The sequence below is a fragment of the Carcharodon carcharias genome, assembly GCF_017639515.1.
Source record: "Carcharodon carcharias isolate sCarCar2 chromosome 27 unlocalized genomic scaffold, sCarCar2.pri SUPER_27_unloc_2, whole genome shotgun sequence".
Lineage (NCBI taxonomy): Eukaryota > Metazoa > Chordata > Chondrichthyes > Lamniformes > Lamnidae > Carcharodon > Carcharodon carcharias.
Genome location: NW_024470635.1, coordinates 964,568 through 985,707, shown reverse-complemented (window position 1 = coordinate 985,707; position 21,140 = coordinate 964,568). Strand labels below are relative to the sequence as shown.

At 43.8% G+C, this 21,140-nt stretch overlaps 1 protein-coding gene across 1 annotated transcript in view; it reads left to right on the top strand.

The window, feature by feature from the left end:
- The first annotated feature begins 883 nt into the window (after positions 1-883).
- LOC121273846 (zinc finger protein 664-like) overlaps positions 884-21,140 on the top strand; it is a 56,662-nt gene continuing 36,405 nt past the window's right edge. The window contains exons 1-3 of the mRNA XM_041180985.1: positions 884-921; positions 5,317-5,442; positions 9,466-9,580. Of these exons, the coding sequence (XP_041036919.1) occupies positions 884-921; positions 5,317-5,442; positions 9,466-9,580 (279 nt within the window). The remainder of the gene's footprint in view (positions 922-5,316; positions 5,443-9,465; positions 9,581-21,140) is intronic.

Sequence of the window (21,140 nt, the reverse complement as noted above, 5' to 3'; positions counted from 1 at the left end):
AGAAAGCTTCAATTCATCATTACTGAGACTAGCTTTCAATTCCAGATTTATTAATTCAATTCCCAACTCACCAAGGCTCATTCAGTAGCACATTCCAACCCCCTGAGCCCAACCACCTCGAATGACAAGGAAAGTGGACGATTGGGAAACACCACCACCTGCAATTCTCCTCTATTCTAAACATCATGCTGACTTGGAACAATATCACCGTTACTTCACTGTCACTGGGTCAAATTTCTGGAACTCCCTCCCTAATAGCACTGTGCGTGCTCCTGTACCACATGGACTGCTGCAGTTTAAGAAGGTGGCTCACCACCATCTTCACAAGGAGAAATTAAGGATGGGAATAATATATATATTGGCCCAGCAAGCGATGCCCGCATCCCATGAAAGAATAAAAAGAAATGAAATCACAAATGGTGGCGGAAGCTGAAGCCTTGTGCCTGGGCCTCTGGATTAATTCCCCCTGATGTTATCACTGTGCCAACTCCATCCCGAAACAATTGAAGGGCAAATTTTCTGCGTGAGATCTTACCAGCTAATTTCACATTTAAAGCAAACACTATGACCATTGCACTCGGGAAATCTGTGTCCCGCATCCTGGACAGAGGGGAAATGGCCATACATCTATCACTCTCATTGACAACCAGAAAATGCTGGAAATACTCAGCAGGACAGGCCGAGACTGTGGAGAGAGAAACAGTTATCAGTTCAGGTCGTTGAACTTTCATCCGAACTGGAAAGAAGCTCGAGGTGTTACAGATTTTCAGGAAGTTCATAGACAGGGGAAGGGAGACGGGAGAGAACTAAAGAGAAGGTCTGTATTGGGTGGAAGACAGGAGAGAATAAATAACAAAAGGGATGAGGATGAAAGGCAAAAGCGATGAAGATGGAACTAGTAAAGGAATTAAAGATAGGAAAGTAATTCTGTATCTGTCATCTATTTCTGCTCAGATTGGAAATGTTTTGCTTCCCTGTTGATCCATTTCACTTCTGTCCCAAACTGAATAATCTCAACCCTTCTCCACCATTACCTTTTACAGGCATTTAATTAAGCAAACACACACGGGGCACACGGGGAAGGGGGGTGGGGGGGGCGGTGGGGAAGGGAGATGATTGACTTGGAGGGGAACTTCCAGGCGGTGATGTTCCCATCTTTCTGCTGCCCTTGAGCTTCTGGTTGAGAATGGCTGTGGGTTCGAAAAGTGCTGTCTAAGGAGCCTTGGTGAATTCCTGCAGTGCATCTTGTGGATGGTACTCACTGCTGCTCCTGTGCGTTGGTGGTTGAGGAACTGAATGTATGTGGATGTGGTGCCAATCAAGCGGGCTGCTTTGTCCTGGATGGTGTCAAGCTTCTTGAGAGTTGTGGGAGCTGCACTCGTAGGCAAGTGGAGAGTATTCCATCACACTCTTAATCTGTGTCTGGTAGTTTGTACACAGGCTTTGGAGAGTCAGGAGGTGAGTTACTCACCGCAGGATTCCTAGCCTTTCACCTGCTCTTGTAGCTACAGTAATAACATGGCTAGTCCAGTTCAGTTCCTCGTCAAAGTTAACCCCCAGGATGTTGATAGTGGAGGATGCAGCGATGGTAATGTTATTGAATATCAAGAGGTGATGGTTAGTTTCTCTCTTGTTGGAGATGTTCATTGCCTGGCACATGTGTGGTGCCAATGTCACTTGCCATTTGTCAGCCCCATCCTGGATATTGCCCAGTTGAAAAGGAATAAAAACGGAGTCAAGTTGGTGTCATTCTTGCTTTCTGGTTGTTTGTCTCCCCTGAGAGACAAAACTTGTGCTCTGTCACTCTTGGTGTATATGTCTCTGTGTGTTCCTCTGTGTTTGTCAATGTGGTTCAGTTCCCGATTTTTACCAATCTAAACACTAACTCATTCATCGTGTATTTTCATAGTAACATTGTACAAAGTAAAAAGAACAGTGTTAAAACATGCAAGAAGAGACATATTTCATTATTTATTTATTTATTTCAGTGGAGACTGATCATAAGACCATAAGGTATAGGATCAAATGTCGGCCATTCACCCAATCGAATCTTCTCCAACATTCAATGAGATCATGGCTGATCTGATAATCCTCAACTCCACTTTCCTGCCTTTTCCCCATGACCCTTGATTCCCTTACTGTTTAAAAATCTGTCTATCTCAGTCTTGCATATACTTAATGACCCAGCCTCTATAGTCCTCTGTGGTAAAGAATTCCAGAGATTCACTCCCCTCTGAGAGAAGAAATTCCTCCTCACCTCTGTTTTAACTGGGCGACCCCTTACTCAGATATTATTCCCTCTGGTCCTAGACTCTCCCACAAGGGGAAACAACCTCTCAGCATATACCCTGTCAAGCCCCCTAAGAAACTTTCAATCAGATCACTTCTCATTCTTCTAAACTCCAATGAGCGCAGGCCCAACCTACTCAACCTCTCCTCATAAGAAAATCCCTCCATACTCGGGATCAACCCAGTGAACCTTCTCTAGACTACCTCCAATGCCACTATATCTTTCCTTAGATAAGTGGACTGAAAATGTTCAAAATATTCTAGGCATGGTCTAACTAATGCCTTGTATAGTTTTAGCAAGGCTTCCCCTTGCTTTATACTCCATTCCCTTTGAAATAAAGGCCGACATTCGATTTGCCTTCTCTATTACCTGTTGAACTTGTATGCTAGTTTTTTGTGAGGGCCCCCAAATCACTATGTGCTGCAGATTTCTGCAGTCTTTCTCTATTTAAATAATATTCAGCTCCTCTATTCTTCCTGCCAAAGTGCATAAACTCACATTTTTCCACATTATATTCCAACTGCCGAACTTTTGCCCAGTCACTTAACCTGTCTATATCCCTCTCTACTCTTTCTGTCATCCTCACCACTTGCCTTCCCACCTAATTTTGTGTCATCCAAGTCATTAATATATTTTGTAAATAATTGTAGTCCCAGCACTGACCCCTGTGGCACTTCACTAGTTACAGGTTGCCATCCGGAAAATGCCCCCCTTATCCCAACTCTTTGTCTTCTATTAGTTAGCCAATCCTCTACCCATGTTAATATACTACTCCCAAACCATCTTATGAAGTAGCCTTTTGTGTGGTGCCTCATTGAACACCTTTTGGAAATCTAAATATATACATCTACTGGTTCCCCTTTATATATCCAGCTTGTTACCTCCTCAGAGAATTCTAATAAATTTGTCATGCATGATTTCCTCATCATGAAGCCATGTTGACTTGGCTTCATTATATTATATATTTTTAATGCACTGCAATTTCATCCTTTTAATAGACTCCAACTTTTTCCAAATGACAAATGTTTATCTCACTGGCTGATAGTTACCTGTTTTTGGTCTCCTTCCCTTTTTGAATGAACATTGACAGTTTTCCAATCCTTTGGTACTTTTCCAGGATGTAAAGATTCTTGGAGGATTACTACCAGTGTATCCATTATCTCTGTAGCTATTTCCTTTAATATTCAAGGATACAGCCCATAAGGTCCAGGGTTCTTTTTGGCCTTTAGCCCCATTGGTTCCACCAGTACTTTTTCTCTCATGACAGTAATTGTACTTAGTCCCTCAGCCCCCGCCCCTCCCACCCCCACCACCACCCCCCCCCCCCCCCCCCCCCCCCCACCACACCCATACCTTTGGCCTTGATTATTTAGTAATTTTTGAATGCTATTAGTGGTTTCTACTGTGAATACTGATGCAAAGTACTTAGTCAACTTCTCTGCCAGTTCCTGGTTTCCCATTATTATTTCCCCAGCCTCATTCTCTAAGGGGCCCATGTTCACTTTGGCCTCTCCCTTCCCTTTTATCTATTTAAAGAAGATCTTACTGTCAGTTTTTATATTACTTGCTAGTTTACCCTCAAAGTTTATTTTCTCCCTCTCTATTATTTTAGGTCATCTTCTGTTGGTTTTTAAAACTTTCCCAATCCTCTAGTTTAACACTAACCTTTGCCACATTGTATCTTTCAGCTACAAAGCGGAGGATGATTGGAATTTTCACTGAGCAACATTTAAACAGACAGACACTGAGTCCTTGTGGTAGAACGGTTAAGGCAATGGGCACATCAAGAGAAGTAATTTGTAAATATAAATAGTCCAAACTGAAATCCCTCGGATGTTAGGAACTGTTTCTATTGCTGTCAGACATCGCAAGGAACAGGAAAATAAATGCTCAATTATAAATGTTCCAGGAATGGATAGGTTATAATCATCAGGAAAGGCTGAACAGCCTGAAGCTCTTTTATCTAGAAAAGAGAAGGCTGAGAGATGACCTGATAGAAATGGGATGCTTTGTCCCTGTTTCTTCAGGGATTTGAGGTGAAATTTATGCACTCAGCTGCAGATTTACATCTGCTGAAGCTGCATCAAACAAACAATGAAAAGTTCAGAGATATAGAAAGAAAGATTCTACTTTGAGATGTGATTCTTAAAATCGGATTTTGTCATCTGCTGAATCAGCATTTTTGTCAAACTCTTTCTCTGTCATTAGATAAAAACAGTGACTACACTTCAAGAAAGACTTCATTGGCTCTAAAGTGCCTCCCGTTGTCCTGAGTTGGTGAAAGACTCTGTTTAAATGTAAGTCTTTCTTTCTCTTCTTTCTTTCTGTCTGTCAATCTAAGTTAACAATCATATGGAATGGTGAAGTGTATCTGTTCCTTTCAGTTTCTACCCCACTCTCTGTCTCTCTTTGAATCTGTATATCTGCCTCACTCTCTTTCACTCTCTCAGTCTCTCTGTCTGTGTCTCTATCTCTGTTGACTCTTGTGCTCTTTGTTCCCTCCATTCACTCGCTGCCTGTGTGCAACCAAGATTCACTGGATTAATTCCTGAGATGAGGTGGTTGTCCTAGGAGGAGAGATTAAGTGGGATGAGTCTGTTCTCTCAGGAGTTTAGAATAATGAGAGGTGATCTCATTGAACAGTCTGACATTCTGAGCCAGCTTGACAGTGAACATGCTGAGAAGCTGTTTTCCCCTGGCTGGACCATCTGGAACTGGGCTCACATTCTCTGAATAATGTGTCAGCCATTCAGGGCTGAGCGGAGGAGACATTTCTTCACTCAAACGCTTGCGAATCTTTCCAATTCTGTAGCCCAGAGCTCTGTGGATCCTCTGTCGATGAGTATATTGAAGACTGAGATGGATAAATGTTTGGACTTTAAGGGAATGAAGGGCTATTGGGATCAGGGGGAAAGTTTGTGTTGAAGCTGGGCATCTGACATGATGTTATGACCTGGTGGAGGAGACTCGAGGGGGCTTATGGCCAATTCCTGTTCATTTTTGAGGTTTTTATTGTTCCATTTCAGTGGAAACACAATCAAGGAGATGGGAAACAGCAGGTTGAGCATGGTAGCCAGGCCGAACGGCCTCAGGCACTGGATTCAGGTTCCAGTCTCTGTGGAACCGCTGCCAAAGTTACAGATGGTTAACCTGTGGGTCACTTTGAATGCTCTCTTCTGACGAAAAAGTTCCAGCTCAAAGTGATTGCAGGTGTGTATTGGGTTTCATTTTATCTGGAAGAAGGAGGAGAGGCAATACAAACATTAATTGATTTTGTGAGAATGCACAGTAGTGGGAGTAGTTGAGTTGCTCTTATAGAGAGCCGGCATGGACACAATGGGCTGAATGCCCTCCTTCCCATCTTATATACCCACAATAATTAACCTGTCCAGAGGGCCAGTCATTGTAGCCGAGTGGTTAAGGTGATGGAGCCCAAATCCACTGGGGTTTCCCGCTTCTCATTATTCCTGGTTTTAACTCTGTGTCTACAGAGTTAATTATCGGTTACATTGAATAAAAGCCATCCAGAAACTCGGGGTTTTTCCTATCTCCGTTAATTGATGAAAGCATTCACAAAACTTCCAGTCAGAAATGGAACAAAAACAGAGCCAGGTTGGTGACACGCTTGCTCTCAGGGTGTTTGTCTCTCCTTAGAGACAATCCCTTGCCCTCTGTCACTCTCGGTGTATGTGTCTGGGTGTGTTCTTCTGTGTGTGTCAATGTGGTTCAGTTCCCGAGGGGTTGAAAACCTTCTTACCATCACAAACTTCATTCACATTAGTTGTGCAGCTTCATATCAAAATGTTACAGGGAAAAATATCAGGATGAAAGATGCAAGAGGAGTTTACAATATTTGGAAAGAGATGCTAAGAAGTGGAGGATTCAGCGAGAAGTTTTATTTTCATTTATCACCAGATTTGGAACAGGATCTGGGAATATTTGTGTCATTGTAAACAGTAAAATCTCCCCTATTACTGCTACATTTTTCCTTTCACCAGCATCTCTCTAGTCGGTGATGTGCAGCCTATCACAGCCCTTCTCTCATTCCCTACCTTAATCTCTGTGTTTGTTCTCGACCTTTTGCACGGGTGACATTTCCAGCTCTGATGCAAAACTCAAGCTCTGACTTCACTGATTCTGGCAGAGCTAATCATTTTAATCAACAATCAACTCGAGCTCATTTTAAGAGCTTGCATGAGGTTAATAAACCATCATTCCCTGATCAGGGATCGAACCCGGACCACAGCTGTGAAAACACCAGATCATGATCTCTAGACCATTAGGGAAACTGCTGACAAGCCTTACAACCTGGCTTACAACATGGTTAAATACTAACTGTGCCTTGTATTTTCATTTCCAACCCTTTTCACCAGAGATTTGTTTCATAAGAACATAAGAAACAAGAGGAGTTGGCCATTCGGCCCCTCAAGCCTGCCCTGCCATTCAATAAGATCGTGGTTGATCTGCTCCAGCTTCAACTCCTCTTTCGTACCAACTCCTGATAACTCTCAGGTCCCTGATATTTTAAAAACCAATCTACCTTTTCTTTAAATACTTTCAGTGATCAAGCCTCCACAACTCTATGGTGTAGAGAATTCCAAACATTCACTACCCTCTGAGAAAAGAAATTCCTTTGCATCTCAATCTTAAATGGGTGTCCCCTTAATCTGCAATGACGTCCCCTAGTTTGAGATTTTCCCACTAGTGGAAACATTTTCTCAACATCTACCCTGTCAAACCTCCTCAGAATCGTGTATGTTTCAATAAGAGCACCCATCATTCTTCTAACTCTAATGAATAAAGGCCTAATCTGTTAATCTTGATAATTCAACCCCTCATCCCAGGAATCAACTAGTGAATCTATTTTGTACTGCCTCTAATGCCAGCATTTCCTTTCTTAAATATGGGGACCAAAACTGTACATATACTCCAGGTGAGGCCTCACCAACAACTTGTATAATTGCAACAAGACTTGCCTATTTTTAAACTCCAACCTCCTAGCAATACAGGCCAAAATTCTATTTGCCTTTTTAATTAGTTGCTGCACCTGCATGTGAATTTTTTGTGTTTCGTGCACAGGATCACCCAGAGCCTGCACTTTTTTGGGTTCTCTCTCCATTTAAATAATAACCTGCCTTTTGATTTTTCCTACTAAAATGCATGACCTTACACTTTCCTACATTAAACTCCACCTGCCAAGCTTTTGCCTTTTCATTCAACCTGTTCATATCGCTTTGAAGATTTCTTATGTCCTCGTCACAACATGCCCTCCCACCTATTTTTATATCGTCAGAAAAATTGGATACATTACAGTCTGCCCCCTCCTCCAAATCATTAATATAAAACGGAAATTATTGAGGCCGTAGGACTGATCCTTGTGGCGTTCCACTATTTGCATCTTCCCAACCTGAAAAATACCCATTAATCCCAACTCTGTCTTCTCTGTGTTACCAATCTTCAATCCATGCTAATACATTATCCCCAATACCATGAGCTCCTATCTTGTGCAATTACCTTTTATATGGCACCTTATCGAATGCCTTTTGGAAATCTAAATACACTACATCTACCAATTCCAAAAATAAAAACAAAAAACTGTGGATGCTGGAAATCCAAAACAAAAACAGAATTACATGGAAAAACTCAGCAGGTCTGGCAGCATCGGCGGAGAAGAAAAGAGTTGACGTTTCAAGTCCTCATGACCCTTCAACAGAACTAGGTGAATCCAAGGAAAGTGGTGAAATATAAGCTGGTTTAAGGTGTGTGTGTGTGTGTGTGCGTGTGTGTGGGGAGGAGGTGGGGAGAGAAGTGGAGAGGGGTGGTGTGGTTGTAGGGACAAGCAAGCAGTGATAGAAGCCATGATTCATAATGTCACAGAATGGCTCATTGGATTGGCTCATTTCATCTCATCTTATTTCAGCTAATGAGAGAACGTCTCCACTCAAGATTGACCCCTCATCCCTCTTGCTTAGTTTAAATCACACATCGACAATTACACTGTGACATCATCACACATCGACAATTACACGGTGACATCATCACACATCGACAATTACACGGTGACATCACCCCGCTCCCTGGGTATTTCCTCAACTGGGAGATTTTTATCTAAGCCTACAGCTTCTGATATCTTTCCAGCTGCAGGATCCAGCAGGAGATTTTCAGATTGAAAACAGCGAGATAGTTTCAGAGTTGAGTATTCTTCACCATTCATCTACAATTTAGAGCTTTCAGTGTTGCGCTCTGTTTTCTGTGAGAGGTTCCATGTCTCTGGGGGTGGTGTGACTCCTTTACTGTAGATCTGAATCCATGTCCATCCATTGCTCTGTTTCACTTCTGCCCTCCCTGATCACCTCTCTGCCATTGTCTAACTTCCTCTGTCTCTAATACTGGGTTAATTATGTTTAGTATTTTACTATTACTCCTGCTGACTGTGTCTAAATGAAGTTTCCACTGCTGTCCATCCCAGACCATGTGCTGCTGTCTTCCCAGCTTTATCTTCCCACAGTATCTTTCACAGTCAGGAATTGTTTTTCCTGTTCTATAGTCCATTTCTCTCCCACTTCTGAGCTTATTTTGACCATCAACTTCTGCACCATTTTTATTCCCCCTAATTCATTCTGCACACCCTGAAATGTTAACTCCACAGATACTGCCTGACCAGCTGAGTATTTCCAGCATTTGCTCTTTTTATATCCGATTTCCAGCAGCTGCAGTATTTTGCTAAGATTTTATTGCAGGTGTTGTTCACAGAACTGAGTCTAGAAACACAGACGGAACAATTAAGAGCCGGTTTGTATCAGGGTTACAGGGCTGTTGGTTACAGAAGTTGGTCCCTCACCTCCAGTGTTGGTCCTTTTTCATCGAGTCACAGAATCATTGAATGATGGCAAAATAGACGGAGGCCATTCAGCCTGTTGTGCCTGTGCTGGCTTTCTGCAAGAGCAAATCAGCCAGTCCCACTCCCCAGCCCCTTCACTGACAAGACCAGAAAATGTTGTCAATCCCCAGTTACCTGTGGAGAAGATGATGTTTGAGCTTCTTGAACTGCTGCAGTCTGTGTGGTGAAGATGCTCCCACAATGCTGATAGGTAAGAAGTTACAGGTTATTCACCCTGTAATGATGAAAGATCAATGATATGTGTCCAAATTAACAACAATTTGTAATTCTGTAGCACCTTTTGTATAACAATGTTCCAAGATGTTTCACCAGGAGGTTATAAAGAAACATTTGAGGACGAACTGCAAATAGAGATATCAGGGCAGATTAACAAATGTGTAGTTGAAAAGGTAAATTTTAAGGATTATCTTAAAGGAGGAAAGTGAGGTGGAGAGGTTTATGGAGGAAATTCCAGAGTTCATGGTCTTGGCAGCTGAAGGCGCGGCCACCAAAGGTGGAGGAATTAAAACTGGGAATGCTCAGGAGGTCGGAATTAGAGAAGTGTAGATATCTGGGAGGGTTGTGAGGCTGGAGGAGATTACAGAGATAGGGAGGGAGAGACCATGGAGGAATTTGAAAACAAGGATGAGAATTTTGAAAATGAGGTTCTCCTTATCCTGGAGTCTTTGTAGGTCAGTGAGCACAGGGGTGATGGGTGAACAAGACTTGGTGTGAGTAAGCACATGGGCAGCAGAGTTTTGGATGACCTCAAGATTACAGGGAGGTTGAATGTGGGAGGCCAGCCGGGAGTGCTTTAGGATAGTTAAGTCTAGAGGTAACAAAGGAATGGATGAGAGTTTCAGCAGCAGATGAGCTGAGACTGGGGTGGAGTCGGGCGATGTTACTGAGGTGGAAATAGGAGGTCTTGGTGATGATGTGGATATGTGGTTGGAAGCTCATCTTGGGCTGAAATATTTCACCATGGTTGTGAACAGTCTGGTTCAGTCTCAGACAGTTATCAAGGAGATCAACTCTGCCACCTCTCCCCCGTCTCTCTCTCTCTCTCTCTATTTTCTCCCCTTGAGGCCAGAGTCTTGTGTGGGCCCAGACCGGGTGGCAGGTTCCCTTCCCTGAAGGACATTAGTGAACCAGTTGGGTTTTTATGACAATCCAGCAGTTTCCATGGTCACTTTTCCCTGTGTTGGCCCCACAAATTCCCAGATTCATTCAGCTCAATTTCACAACCTGCCTTTGTGTTTTTGTGGGCTCTCTCTCCCTTTTTTCTGTTTTAAATCAATTTCACAGGGTGTTAGAAGGGGAGGATTTGCAGTCGAGAAACATAAACCAAACATCACATCAGGATCTGACAGAGTCGCCCAATTTATCAAAACCTGAATATCATTGGATTTTGAACATGGAAGGAAAAAGCATCGTTCACAGTGGGGAGAAACCTTACACGTGCTCTGTGTGTGGACGAGGCTTCAGCCAATCTTCTGGCCTGATGGAACATAAATGCAGTCACCACGGAGAGAAACCATGGAAATGTGGGGACTGTGGGAAGGGATTCAAATACCCATCTGACCTGGAAAAGCATCAGCGCAGTCACACTGGGGAGAGGCCATTCACCTGCTCCACATGTGGTCAAGGATTCACTCAGTCATCCAACCTGTGGAAACACCAGCGAGTTCACACCGATGAGAGGCCTTTTAAATGCCCAGACTGTGGGACGTGCTATAAAAGTTCCGGGGAACTCATGTCCCATCAACGTGATCACACTGATGAGAGGACGTTCAGGTGCTCTCACTGTGGGACTGGGTTCAAGACATCATCTGATCTCAATGTACTCCTGAGAATTCACACTGGGGAGAGGCCGTTCACCTGCTCCCAGTGTAGGAAGAGGTTCACTCAGTCATCTCATCTGCTGACACACCAGCAAGTTCACACTGAGGAGAGACTATTCAAATGCCCAGGTTGTGGGAAGTGCTATAAAAGTTCCAGGGAACTAATGTGCCATCAATGTGTTCACACTGACAAGAGACCATTCAGGTGCTCTCACTGTGGGACTGAGTTCAAAACATCATCTCAGCTCACTGTGTACCAACAAATTCACACTGGGGAGAGGCCGTTCACCTGCTCTGAGTGTGGGATGGGATTCATTCAGTCATCCCACCTGCAGACACACCAGCGAGTTCACACTGGGAGAGACCTTTTAAATGCCCACACTGTGGGAAGTGCTATAAAAGTTCTTGGAATCTGATGTACCATCAACGTGTTCACACTGATGAGAAACCATTCGCCTGCTCCAAGTGTGGAAAGGGATTCACTCAATCATCTCAACTGCTGACTCACCAGCCAGGTCACACTGACGAGAGACCTTATAAATGCCCAGAGTGTGGGAAGTGCTATAAAAGTTCCGGGAACCGGATGTCCCATCAATGTGTTCACACTGACGAGAGACCATTCAGGTGCTCTCACTGTGGGACTGGGTTCAAGACATCATTTAAGCTCACCATTGACCAATGAATTCACACTGGGGAGAGGCCATTCACCTGCTCTAATTGTGGGAAGCGATTCACTACCTCATCCCATCTGCTGAGACACCAGCGAGTTCACAAGTAACTGTAGTGATTGGATTTTGCTGTTAATCAGATCCAGACTGAATCATATTCTTTGGGGTGTTTCTCCTGATGTTCATCGACTCCTAATATTCTGGATGAAGTAAAATAAATCAGCTTTTTATTAAACACAGTGTGTGTTGAATCTTTTAAACGTCTCTGTTGGTTCCATTTGAAGGGCTCTCCTTCTCCCCTGTCTCCTCCATCCTCACCTCCAACAACAAGTGTGAGGAGCTCACAGAGCTTCTTTGTCACTAAGATTGAGACAATCTGATCAGCTGCCTCTGCTGCTTCCCTCCCTTCCACTAACCCACCGGGGCAGACTGTCTCTAAAGTTCCCCCTTGTCTGAGCCCAGAACCCACATCTTTCTCCAGTTTCTCTCCCATCTCCCCTCATGTCCTCCCAGTGCTCATCTTGTCCATGAGACCCACCTCGTGCTCCATAGACCCTATTCCAACTACAATGTTGATCACCCAACTTCCCCATGTTCGAAGACATGGTTACCGGTTCTCTCTCTTCAGGTGCTGTTCTTTGCCTGAAATCTGCCATCATCACCCCCTCCTCAAAAACAAACCTTCGATCCCACCGTTCTTGCGACTACTGCCCCATCTCCAACCTCCCATTCCTCCCTACACTGTTCGACCGTGTTGTCACTTCTGCTGGGGTTCTCAGTGTGATCAGGGTGGGATGTGTTTGAAGACAGGATGTCCCGTTCTCCACCCTGGGATTCTCAGTGTGAACAGGGTGGGATGTATTTGGAGACAGGATGTCCCAGTTCTCCACCCTGGGATTCTCAGTGTGAACAGGGTGGGATGTGTTTGGAGACAGGATGTCCCAGTTCTCCACCCTGGGATTCTCAGTGTGAACAGGGTGGGATGTGTTTGGAGACAGGATGTCCCAGTTTTCCACCTTTAAAGGGACAGACCAGCTGGGCTGAATGATGCTGCTTTATGACATCACTGCAGTGCCTAGTAACCATTCTCCCTGAGTCCTGCTCATTATGGGCTGGCTTTAGCTCAGTGCAGTTACAGGGAGGGAAACAGGAGCAGGATTCAAACCATGTGGAGCTCAGGGTTAATGGAGAGAGATACAGGATCAATTTCTATCTGATCCGAGTGAGAAATGTCAATGTCCCGGCCACTCCCTGTCCCTCAGTATCTGTATCCGGGGGACAGGCTGATGGATTTACTCTGTATCTAATCCGTGCTGTGTTTGACTGGTGAGTGTTTGATTCTGACAGATGCTGTTCACCTTAATGATGAAAAGATAAACCCATCAGCTTCTCCCCTGGACACCAATCTTGAAGGATAAGGAGTGTCTGGAATATTTTGGACCATGTCCTTGACCCAGTTTTGAACTCCTTGCTCACATCTCCCCTCATCCTGCTTTGTTCTAATGAAAAGACCCCCAGTTTCTCCAGTGTTTCCTCATGGGAAAGAGAAGTTGGAATTAAGTTAGAAACTCAAACAGGAGCTTCACAGCAGACAGGTCACCATGAGAAAACATTTCATTCCACAGTCAGTTGTTATCATCGTGAGTACACTGTCTGAAAGTTTGGTCGGAGCAGATTCAACAGTAACTTTTAAAAGGGAATTGGAGAAATGCTTGAAGGAAAACATTGACAGGACCACGGGGAAACAGCAGGGGAGTGGATTATTCAGAAGGCTCTTCCAAAGAGCTGGCAAAGGCACAATGGGCCAAGTGGCCTCCTTTTGTGCTGTAGCCTCTCATCCGTGGTATCGTCTCTGTGAATCTCCCCTGCACCCTCTCCATGGCCCTGACATCATTCCTGTTGTAAGATGTCCAGAATTTGACCCAATATTCTAAATGCAGCCTAACCAATGATTTACACATTAATTTTATAAAAAGAGTGGAGTAACAGGTTCAAACAGCATTTCAAACTTGTCCTTCAAATTTAAATATTTATGTTACTGAACCCCTTGTAACATGGCTAAAAGACATTGAGGTAAAATGTCTGATATAACGTGTATTATGGGATAGAGAAGTTTAGTCTGAGTTAGAAACTCAAACAGGCTCTTCACTGCAGACAGGTCACCACGGCAACACTGATAAGACATTCCATTGCGCAGAATCAGCTCATTGGAAACTCGAATCAGATCAGGGAACAGGACAGAGTTTGTCTGTTATTAACCACAATATAAACTGAAACCAGAGTGAGGAATGGAATAGATCAGATTATAACGTGTGATGTTTATATCTATAATTGTGAAGCTATCCGAAATAACAGAATTAACTGTGGGCAGGGGAGTTTATGGAGAATGAGAAAATTCCTGAAGGAAAGTAACTGCTGGGAACCAGGGAATGTCTCCTTGTAAATCACAGATTAGAGAAATTCCAGCTCTTTTTTCCTCACTTCCGGGCAAAACCCAGCAGAGAAGACAAAGAGCCAAGGGCCACAGCTGGATCACAACAGGGTATAAAAGTGAGGGGATACTGATGTAAGGGGGCAGTCGGGACTGGAGACACCAGAGATCAAACTCAGGGCACCCGAGGTTCCATCCAGTGGGCTGACCTCGTGTAAGTGACTGTGGACACATGGGACTTGCGTGTTTACTCTGATTATTGGATTAATATAAGATATGGTAGAGAACAGAGAATCTGCTCAGCTTATGCTTCTTAATGAGGTATTGAAGTTGCTGACACTGGACTCTCAAACCCACAGATTCTGAGAGAGAGAGAATACTGAAAGGAAGCAAAGGAATGATATGTAAAATTGATGGGGAAACAGGAAGTGATCAATGAGTGAAGTTATAATGACAAAGGATAGACAATGAGAGAATGTAGAGAAATAAAAGATATCTACAAATCTCAGAGGATGTGAGAATAGTTACAGAAGGTTAACTAATTTGGGCATAGTGTGGCGAAATGGTGTTGAAGTAGATTATTAAATGGTGCAGCATCGCGCTCCTATTTCTTATGTTCTTCTAAAAAGTGTATTGTTTTAAAAACAAATACTTCTGTACAGGGTTTTAATTCAGGGTGTGTGGGCATTGGTAGTAAGTCTATTATATAAACTGCCCATCTCTTGTTACCCTTTGAGAAGGTAATGGTGGTTTTGGTGGTGATGTGGGTATGTGGTGGGAGCTCATCTTGGGGTGAAATATTTCACCATGGTTGCAAACAGTCTGGTTCAGTCTCAGACAGTTGTCAGGGAGAGGGATTGAGTTGGTGTCTGGGGAGTGGAGTTTGTAGTGGGGACTGAAGACAATGGATTCAGTCTTCCCAATATTTAAATGAAGGAAATTTCTGCTCACCCAGTATTGAATGGTGTGTGACTTTGAAGGGAACTTTGAGGTGAAGGTGTTCACACACACGTGTTACCCTGGTCCTTCTAGTTGGTGGAGGTGGATGGTTTGCAAGAATCTGATGTATTTCTGTTCTATTTGTATATGTCAAGATATTCTCTCTCCTTCGCTTCTCTCTCGCCCTACCTCTCACACTCTCACGCTCCTCCCACAGAGGCCAGAGCCTTGTGTAGGCCCAGACTGGGTGGCAGGTTCCCTTCCCTGAAGGACATCAGTGAACCAGTTGAGTTTATATAACAATTCAACAGTTTTCATGGTCACTTTTCCCTAGTGCCAGCCCCACAAATTCCCAGATTCATTCAGCTCAATTTCACAACCTGCCTTTGTGTTTTTGTGGGTTCTCTCTCACTCCCTTTTTCTGTTTTAAATCAATTTCACAGGGTAATAGAAGGGGAGGATTTACAGTCGGGAAACTCAAACCAAACATCACATCAGGATCTGACAGAGTCACTCGATCCATCAAGCTCGATAATGGAAGGAAAAAGCAGTGTTTACAGAGGAGACACTGTGGAAATGTGGGGACTGTAGGAAGGGATTCAATTCCCCATCTCAGCTGGAAACTCATCAGCGAGTTCACACTGGGGAGAGACCGTTCACCTGCTCCAAGTGTGGAAAGATTTTCATTCAGTCATCAAACCGGCTGAGACAGCAGCGAATTCACACTGGGGAGAGGCCATTCACCTGCTCTGTATGTTGTCAGGGATCCATTCAATTATCCAACCTGCTGAGATACCAGCGATTCAATACTGATGAGAGGCATTTTAAATGTTCAGATTGCGGGAAATGCTTTAAAAGTTCTGGGGAACCTTGTGCCATCAACGCGTTCACACTGACGAGAGACCTTTCAGGTGCTCTCACTGTGGGACTGGATTCAGGCACTCATCTCACCTCACTGCACATCAGTGAATTCACACTGGGGAAAGGCCGTTCTCCTGTTCCGAGTGTGGGAAGGGATTCACTCAGTCATCCTACCTGCTGACACACCAGCGAGTTCACAAGTAACTACAGTGATTGGATTTCGTTGTTGGTTACATCCAGGACTGAACAAATTTCATTGGAGTCTGTTTTTGCCGATGTTGAAAAGCTCCAACCATGTTGGAGGTGCTAAGTTTTCTGGATGAAGTTAAATAAATCAGCTTTGTAATAAACATATGTGTGTTGAACATTTTTAATATCTTTAACACAAGTCAGTTCCTTTTGAAAGACTCTCTCTCTCTCTCGTCTCCTCCATCCTCACCTCCAATAACAAGTGTGAGGAGCTCACGGAGCTCATTTGTCACTAAGATTGAGACAATCCGATCAGCTGCCTCTGCTGCTTCCCTCCCTTCCACCAGCCCACCGGGACAAACTGTCTCTAAAGTTCTCCTTGTCAGAGACCTGAACTCGCATTTTTCCCCAGTTTCTCTCCCCTTATGCCCTCTCAGTGCTCATCTTGTCTTCTGCAATATTGACCCCATTCTCATTAAACTACTGATCACCCAGCTTCCCTCTCTCAGCTGATATTTTTAATGGCTCCCTCTCTCTTTCTTCTGGTACTGTCCCTCTCACCTTTAAATCCACTGTTATCACCTGAAAAAACACTTGACCCCACCACCCTAAAATTCCACCCCATCTCCAAACTCACTTTTCTCTGCACAGTCCTTGGACTTGGTGTCCCCCAAGGATTTCACTCTCCATGACATCACATGTCCCCACCTGACCCCAGCTCATCTGCTGCTCAAACCCTCATCCATGTCTGTGTTACCTTTAGACTTGACAATTCCAATACATCCCTGGCCAGCCCCTCAATTCACCCCGTCCCCACATGGAAACATGAGATCATCCAAAACTCTGCTGCCCTTGAGCTTTCTCAGGCAAGTCCTGTTCCCCCATCAGCCCTGTGCTCACTGACCTACACTGGCTCCTGGTCCAGCAGTGCCTCCAGTTTAAAATTCACATCCTTGTTTACAATTCCCTCCATGGCCTCATCCCTCCTGATCTCTGTAATCTCCAGTCACTCACCCTCTGAGGTATCTGTACTCCTCTCATTCTGGCCTCGAACATCCCTGATTTTAATGACTGCACCATTGGTGGCTGTGCCTCGGTGTGAAACTCTGAAATTCCCTCCCTAAACCGCTCCACCCCCTCCAGCTCTCTCTCCTGATTAAAGATGCTGGTTAAAATCTGCCTCTCCAATCAAGGTTTTGTTCATTTACCCTAATATATCCCTCTGGGACATGGTGTCAAATTTTTCTTTACAAAACTCCTCTGAAGCACCTTGGGATGTTTTACTACATTCGACATGTTAGATAAAGACAAGTTGTTTCTGTTTCATGACAGCCAGATGCGCAAAGTAAGATTCCACAAACAACGATCAAACAAGTAACTGATTAATGTGTTTTTTTGGTGCTGTTGGTTAAAGCACAAATGTTGGTCCCACTGCACCAGGAGAACTCCCCTGTGGACAGGATGTGGAATTGTTGAGCTCTCCTGAGCTGAGAGTGGAGCTGATTGAGCTGTCGAGCCTGCAGTGTACCTTGAAGAACCGCTGTCTGGGATCTTTCCTCTTAATTCACTGACTCTCAGCTGAAGTTATTTCTGCAGTACAATAGTTAACTTTGAATATCAAATGCAATTTAATCTTTGAAGTAAAATCGACAACTTCAAATCAGCTGCAGAAGAGACAGAAAGTTGTGTTTATTTATCATCTTTCACATCCTCAGAACATCCCAAAGTGATTCACAGTCAATGATGTATTTTGAAACTAAGAATGAGGAGAGGCAGAATAAACTAAATGGTACAATTTTAAACAGAGTGTAGGAAAAGTATGACCAAGCTGTTTAATAAAAAGCTAATGGGGTCCTCGGTTTATTAATGGAGACATGGAGTACAAAAGCAAGGCAGTTATCCTGAATCTTTATAAATCACTGCTTAATCCTCAGCTGAAATATTATGTTCAATTTTGAGCACCACACTTTAGGAAAGATGTCGAGGCCTTGGAGAGGGTGAAGGGAAAATGTCCCAGAATAGTATCAGGGATAAGGGGTTTCAGTTCTGTGGAGAGACTGGATAAGCTGGGATTGTTCCCTTTAGAGCAGAGAAGGTTAAGGAGTGCTTTAATAGAGATGCAGAGATTTTTCAGGAGTTTTCATCTGCACAGGGAGAAATTGTTTTCATTGGCAGGATGGTTGGTAACCACTGAACACAGCTTTAAAATAATTGGCAAAGAATCCAGGATGGAGATGAGGAGAGATTATTTTGCTCAGTGAGTTCTGATGATCTGGAACACATTGTCTGAATGACTGGTGGAAGCAGATCCACAAGTAACTTTCCAAAGTGATTTGGACTGATCGCTCTGCACTAGTTCAGGGTTCACACATGTGCAGAGCACATTCAGTGACCACGGCAACAGACTCTCTGTCTGTTGGTTCAGGGGCTTGAGTAGAACTTTCCACTATTAAACTCATCATTCATTGTACATTATGCCACATCTACAATCTTGTCTCTCACATTTCCAGTGAAGAGGAGCACCTGTGGATGGATGGATGGGTCACTCCAAGAAGCTCTTCACTGTCTGACGTTATTCTCTCTCTCGAAAGCCACTTTATATATCTCATTTCTGGGGGTCTCATGTCAATAACTTATCCAATTGTCCATTAGCAAGGGACAGATATTCAAGGTAACCCCTCCTATTTCCACTGGAAGTTCATGAAGTCTTTTGTGGCTCATCACTTGCTGGGACATCCTGTTTACCCTTTACTCAGACAGTTGGTTTACATATGGGTCATGAGATCCCCTCACCCAATCAAGCTTGTCTTGTTTCAGGGTCTGTGCCAGAGACATGTCCTTGGCAGAGAAACAGGCCTCACTGTCCTGTGTTTCTCAACCCAGGAAGCTTTATTCTTGAGAGAGATAGACAGATAGTGAGAGACAAAGAGTGAGAGGGTAATTGCAATAATGTTCAATACATTTCTGCAGATTTTATAAGGTTATTAGACAGTGATTTCTCACAGATCTCCCCACCTTGAGAAGGGTGACTCCTTATTGACTTCTCACAACTGATTTCTGACTAACCTCACTATTTCTAAGCTCCGAGCTTGTTTTCCTAATTTCTTGATGACAAACTGTAGATAACATACTAAACCTACTAGAATGATCATAATCAGCAACACAAACCCTTGAGCTGCCACCAAGAATAAATGTCAAAACTTTTCCACGAAAATGTCATAATTATCACCTAAGATTCATCTTCCCCACCTGTCAATTATCTCACACAATCTAAATTATTGGCATGTTGTAAATACATCTGGTTCAAACAAAGGTTCATGCACAGACTTTCAAGATTCTCCAGCTCTCTATTCACCTTATGGGTTTTTTCAAACTCATTTTGGACCTTTATCAACTTAATCTGTCCTTTCTAACCCTCTTTACAAACCCTATCAAGGATATACTTGTAATCCCGGTCACTCTCTGCTCCAATCCCCAGGATATCTCTCACGCCCGGCCTGCCTGTTTTCTCTATCAGACTACCTATCAGTCGCTCCCTGTAATACGTCAATGCCATTGTATATTCCTGGCTTCACTTAGGAACTTCTCCATTCACATTTAAGTAAGCGTGTTGCTTCTCAAGCCTATGATCTCGATCACTTTGATCCCACTGCTAACACCACTTGTAAGATTGAGGTTCAGGAGTCACAGATGACCTGAAAAGGGGGTTGAGCACAGAAGTGATTTTAAAGTAGTTTATTGAGAAGCGACAGTTTAAATACGATGCAGAACCTAAACAGACATGAGAAACACATGACCCATGACAGGTTAGAATGGATTACTGGTCCCAGAGGACACAGAGTGAGTGCTGGTCTCCGTAGCCAGTGGTGGCAGTCTCTTCTGAATGGTTAACTGGTGTGGGGAGTGTGAGTATTGGGCTGAAGCTAATATGGATCGCTTCAAAATCTCTTTGCTGTCGAGAGCCTATTTTAACCTTTCTATAGGGTTATTAGACAATGATTACTTACAGTCTGTTACTTGGATTGAACATGTCTCCATTCCCGTGCCGAGGGGATTTCTGTACCAGGCGGGAGGGGTAACATTTGGGAACTCTCGATTCTCCATCAGTTCCCATTCCCCTTCTTTCTGATGGATAATGGAGGTATCACTGTGAGTAATGTACAAGTCAGTAAGAATTGTCAGCAAGGATTAATCAGCACTTTCTAATTGGAGATATTAATCAGTGGAACCTCTCAGATACTGAATTGTAGAGTTTGTACCAAAGATCAATTTAGGATCAAAGTAAAAGTTCAGAACCTTGTTGTAAACTAAGTTCTGATGAGAGTTCCTGAATTAAGGGGAAAGATCAGAGACAGCAGTTCTTAAAGGGACACTGCAGCCCCGAGAACACAATCAGCCATAGATCCAGAATATTAAACTCCAGCCTAGTTACAGGGATTGTAAACATCAGCAGAAACAAGCCTAATATTGTCAGACCTTTCATCCTGCATGATATTAACAGCAGAATCCAATCCCTGCAGTCACTTATGAACTCGCTGATGTTGCAGCAGGTGCGATAACTGAGTGAATCCCTTCCCACAGTCGGAGCGGGTGAACGGTCTCTCTCCGGTGTGAACTCGCTGGTGTACTTTGTAGTTGGACCTGAATCTCTTTCCACAGTAAGTACAGGGGAACGGTCTCTCCTCAGTGTGAATTCGCTGGTGTGTCAACAGGCTGGATGACTGAGTGAATCCTTTCCCACAGTTGGAGCAGGTGAATCTCCTCTCTCCAGTGAACTCGCTGGTGCACTTTGAGGTTGGATGAAGACCTGAATCTCTTTCTACAGCAAGTACAGCTGAATGGCCTCTCCTCAGTGTGAATTCGCTGGTGCTTCAGCAGGACAGTGGACCCAGTGAATCCTTTCCCACATACAGGACAGGTGAATCGTTTCTCTACAGAGTGAACTCGTTGGTGTGTCAGCAATGTGGATAACTGGGTGAATTTCTTCTCACACTCAGAGAAGCTGAATGGTCTCTCCCCAGTGTGAACTCGTTTGTGTGTC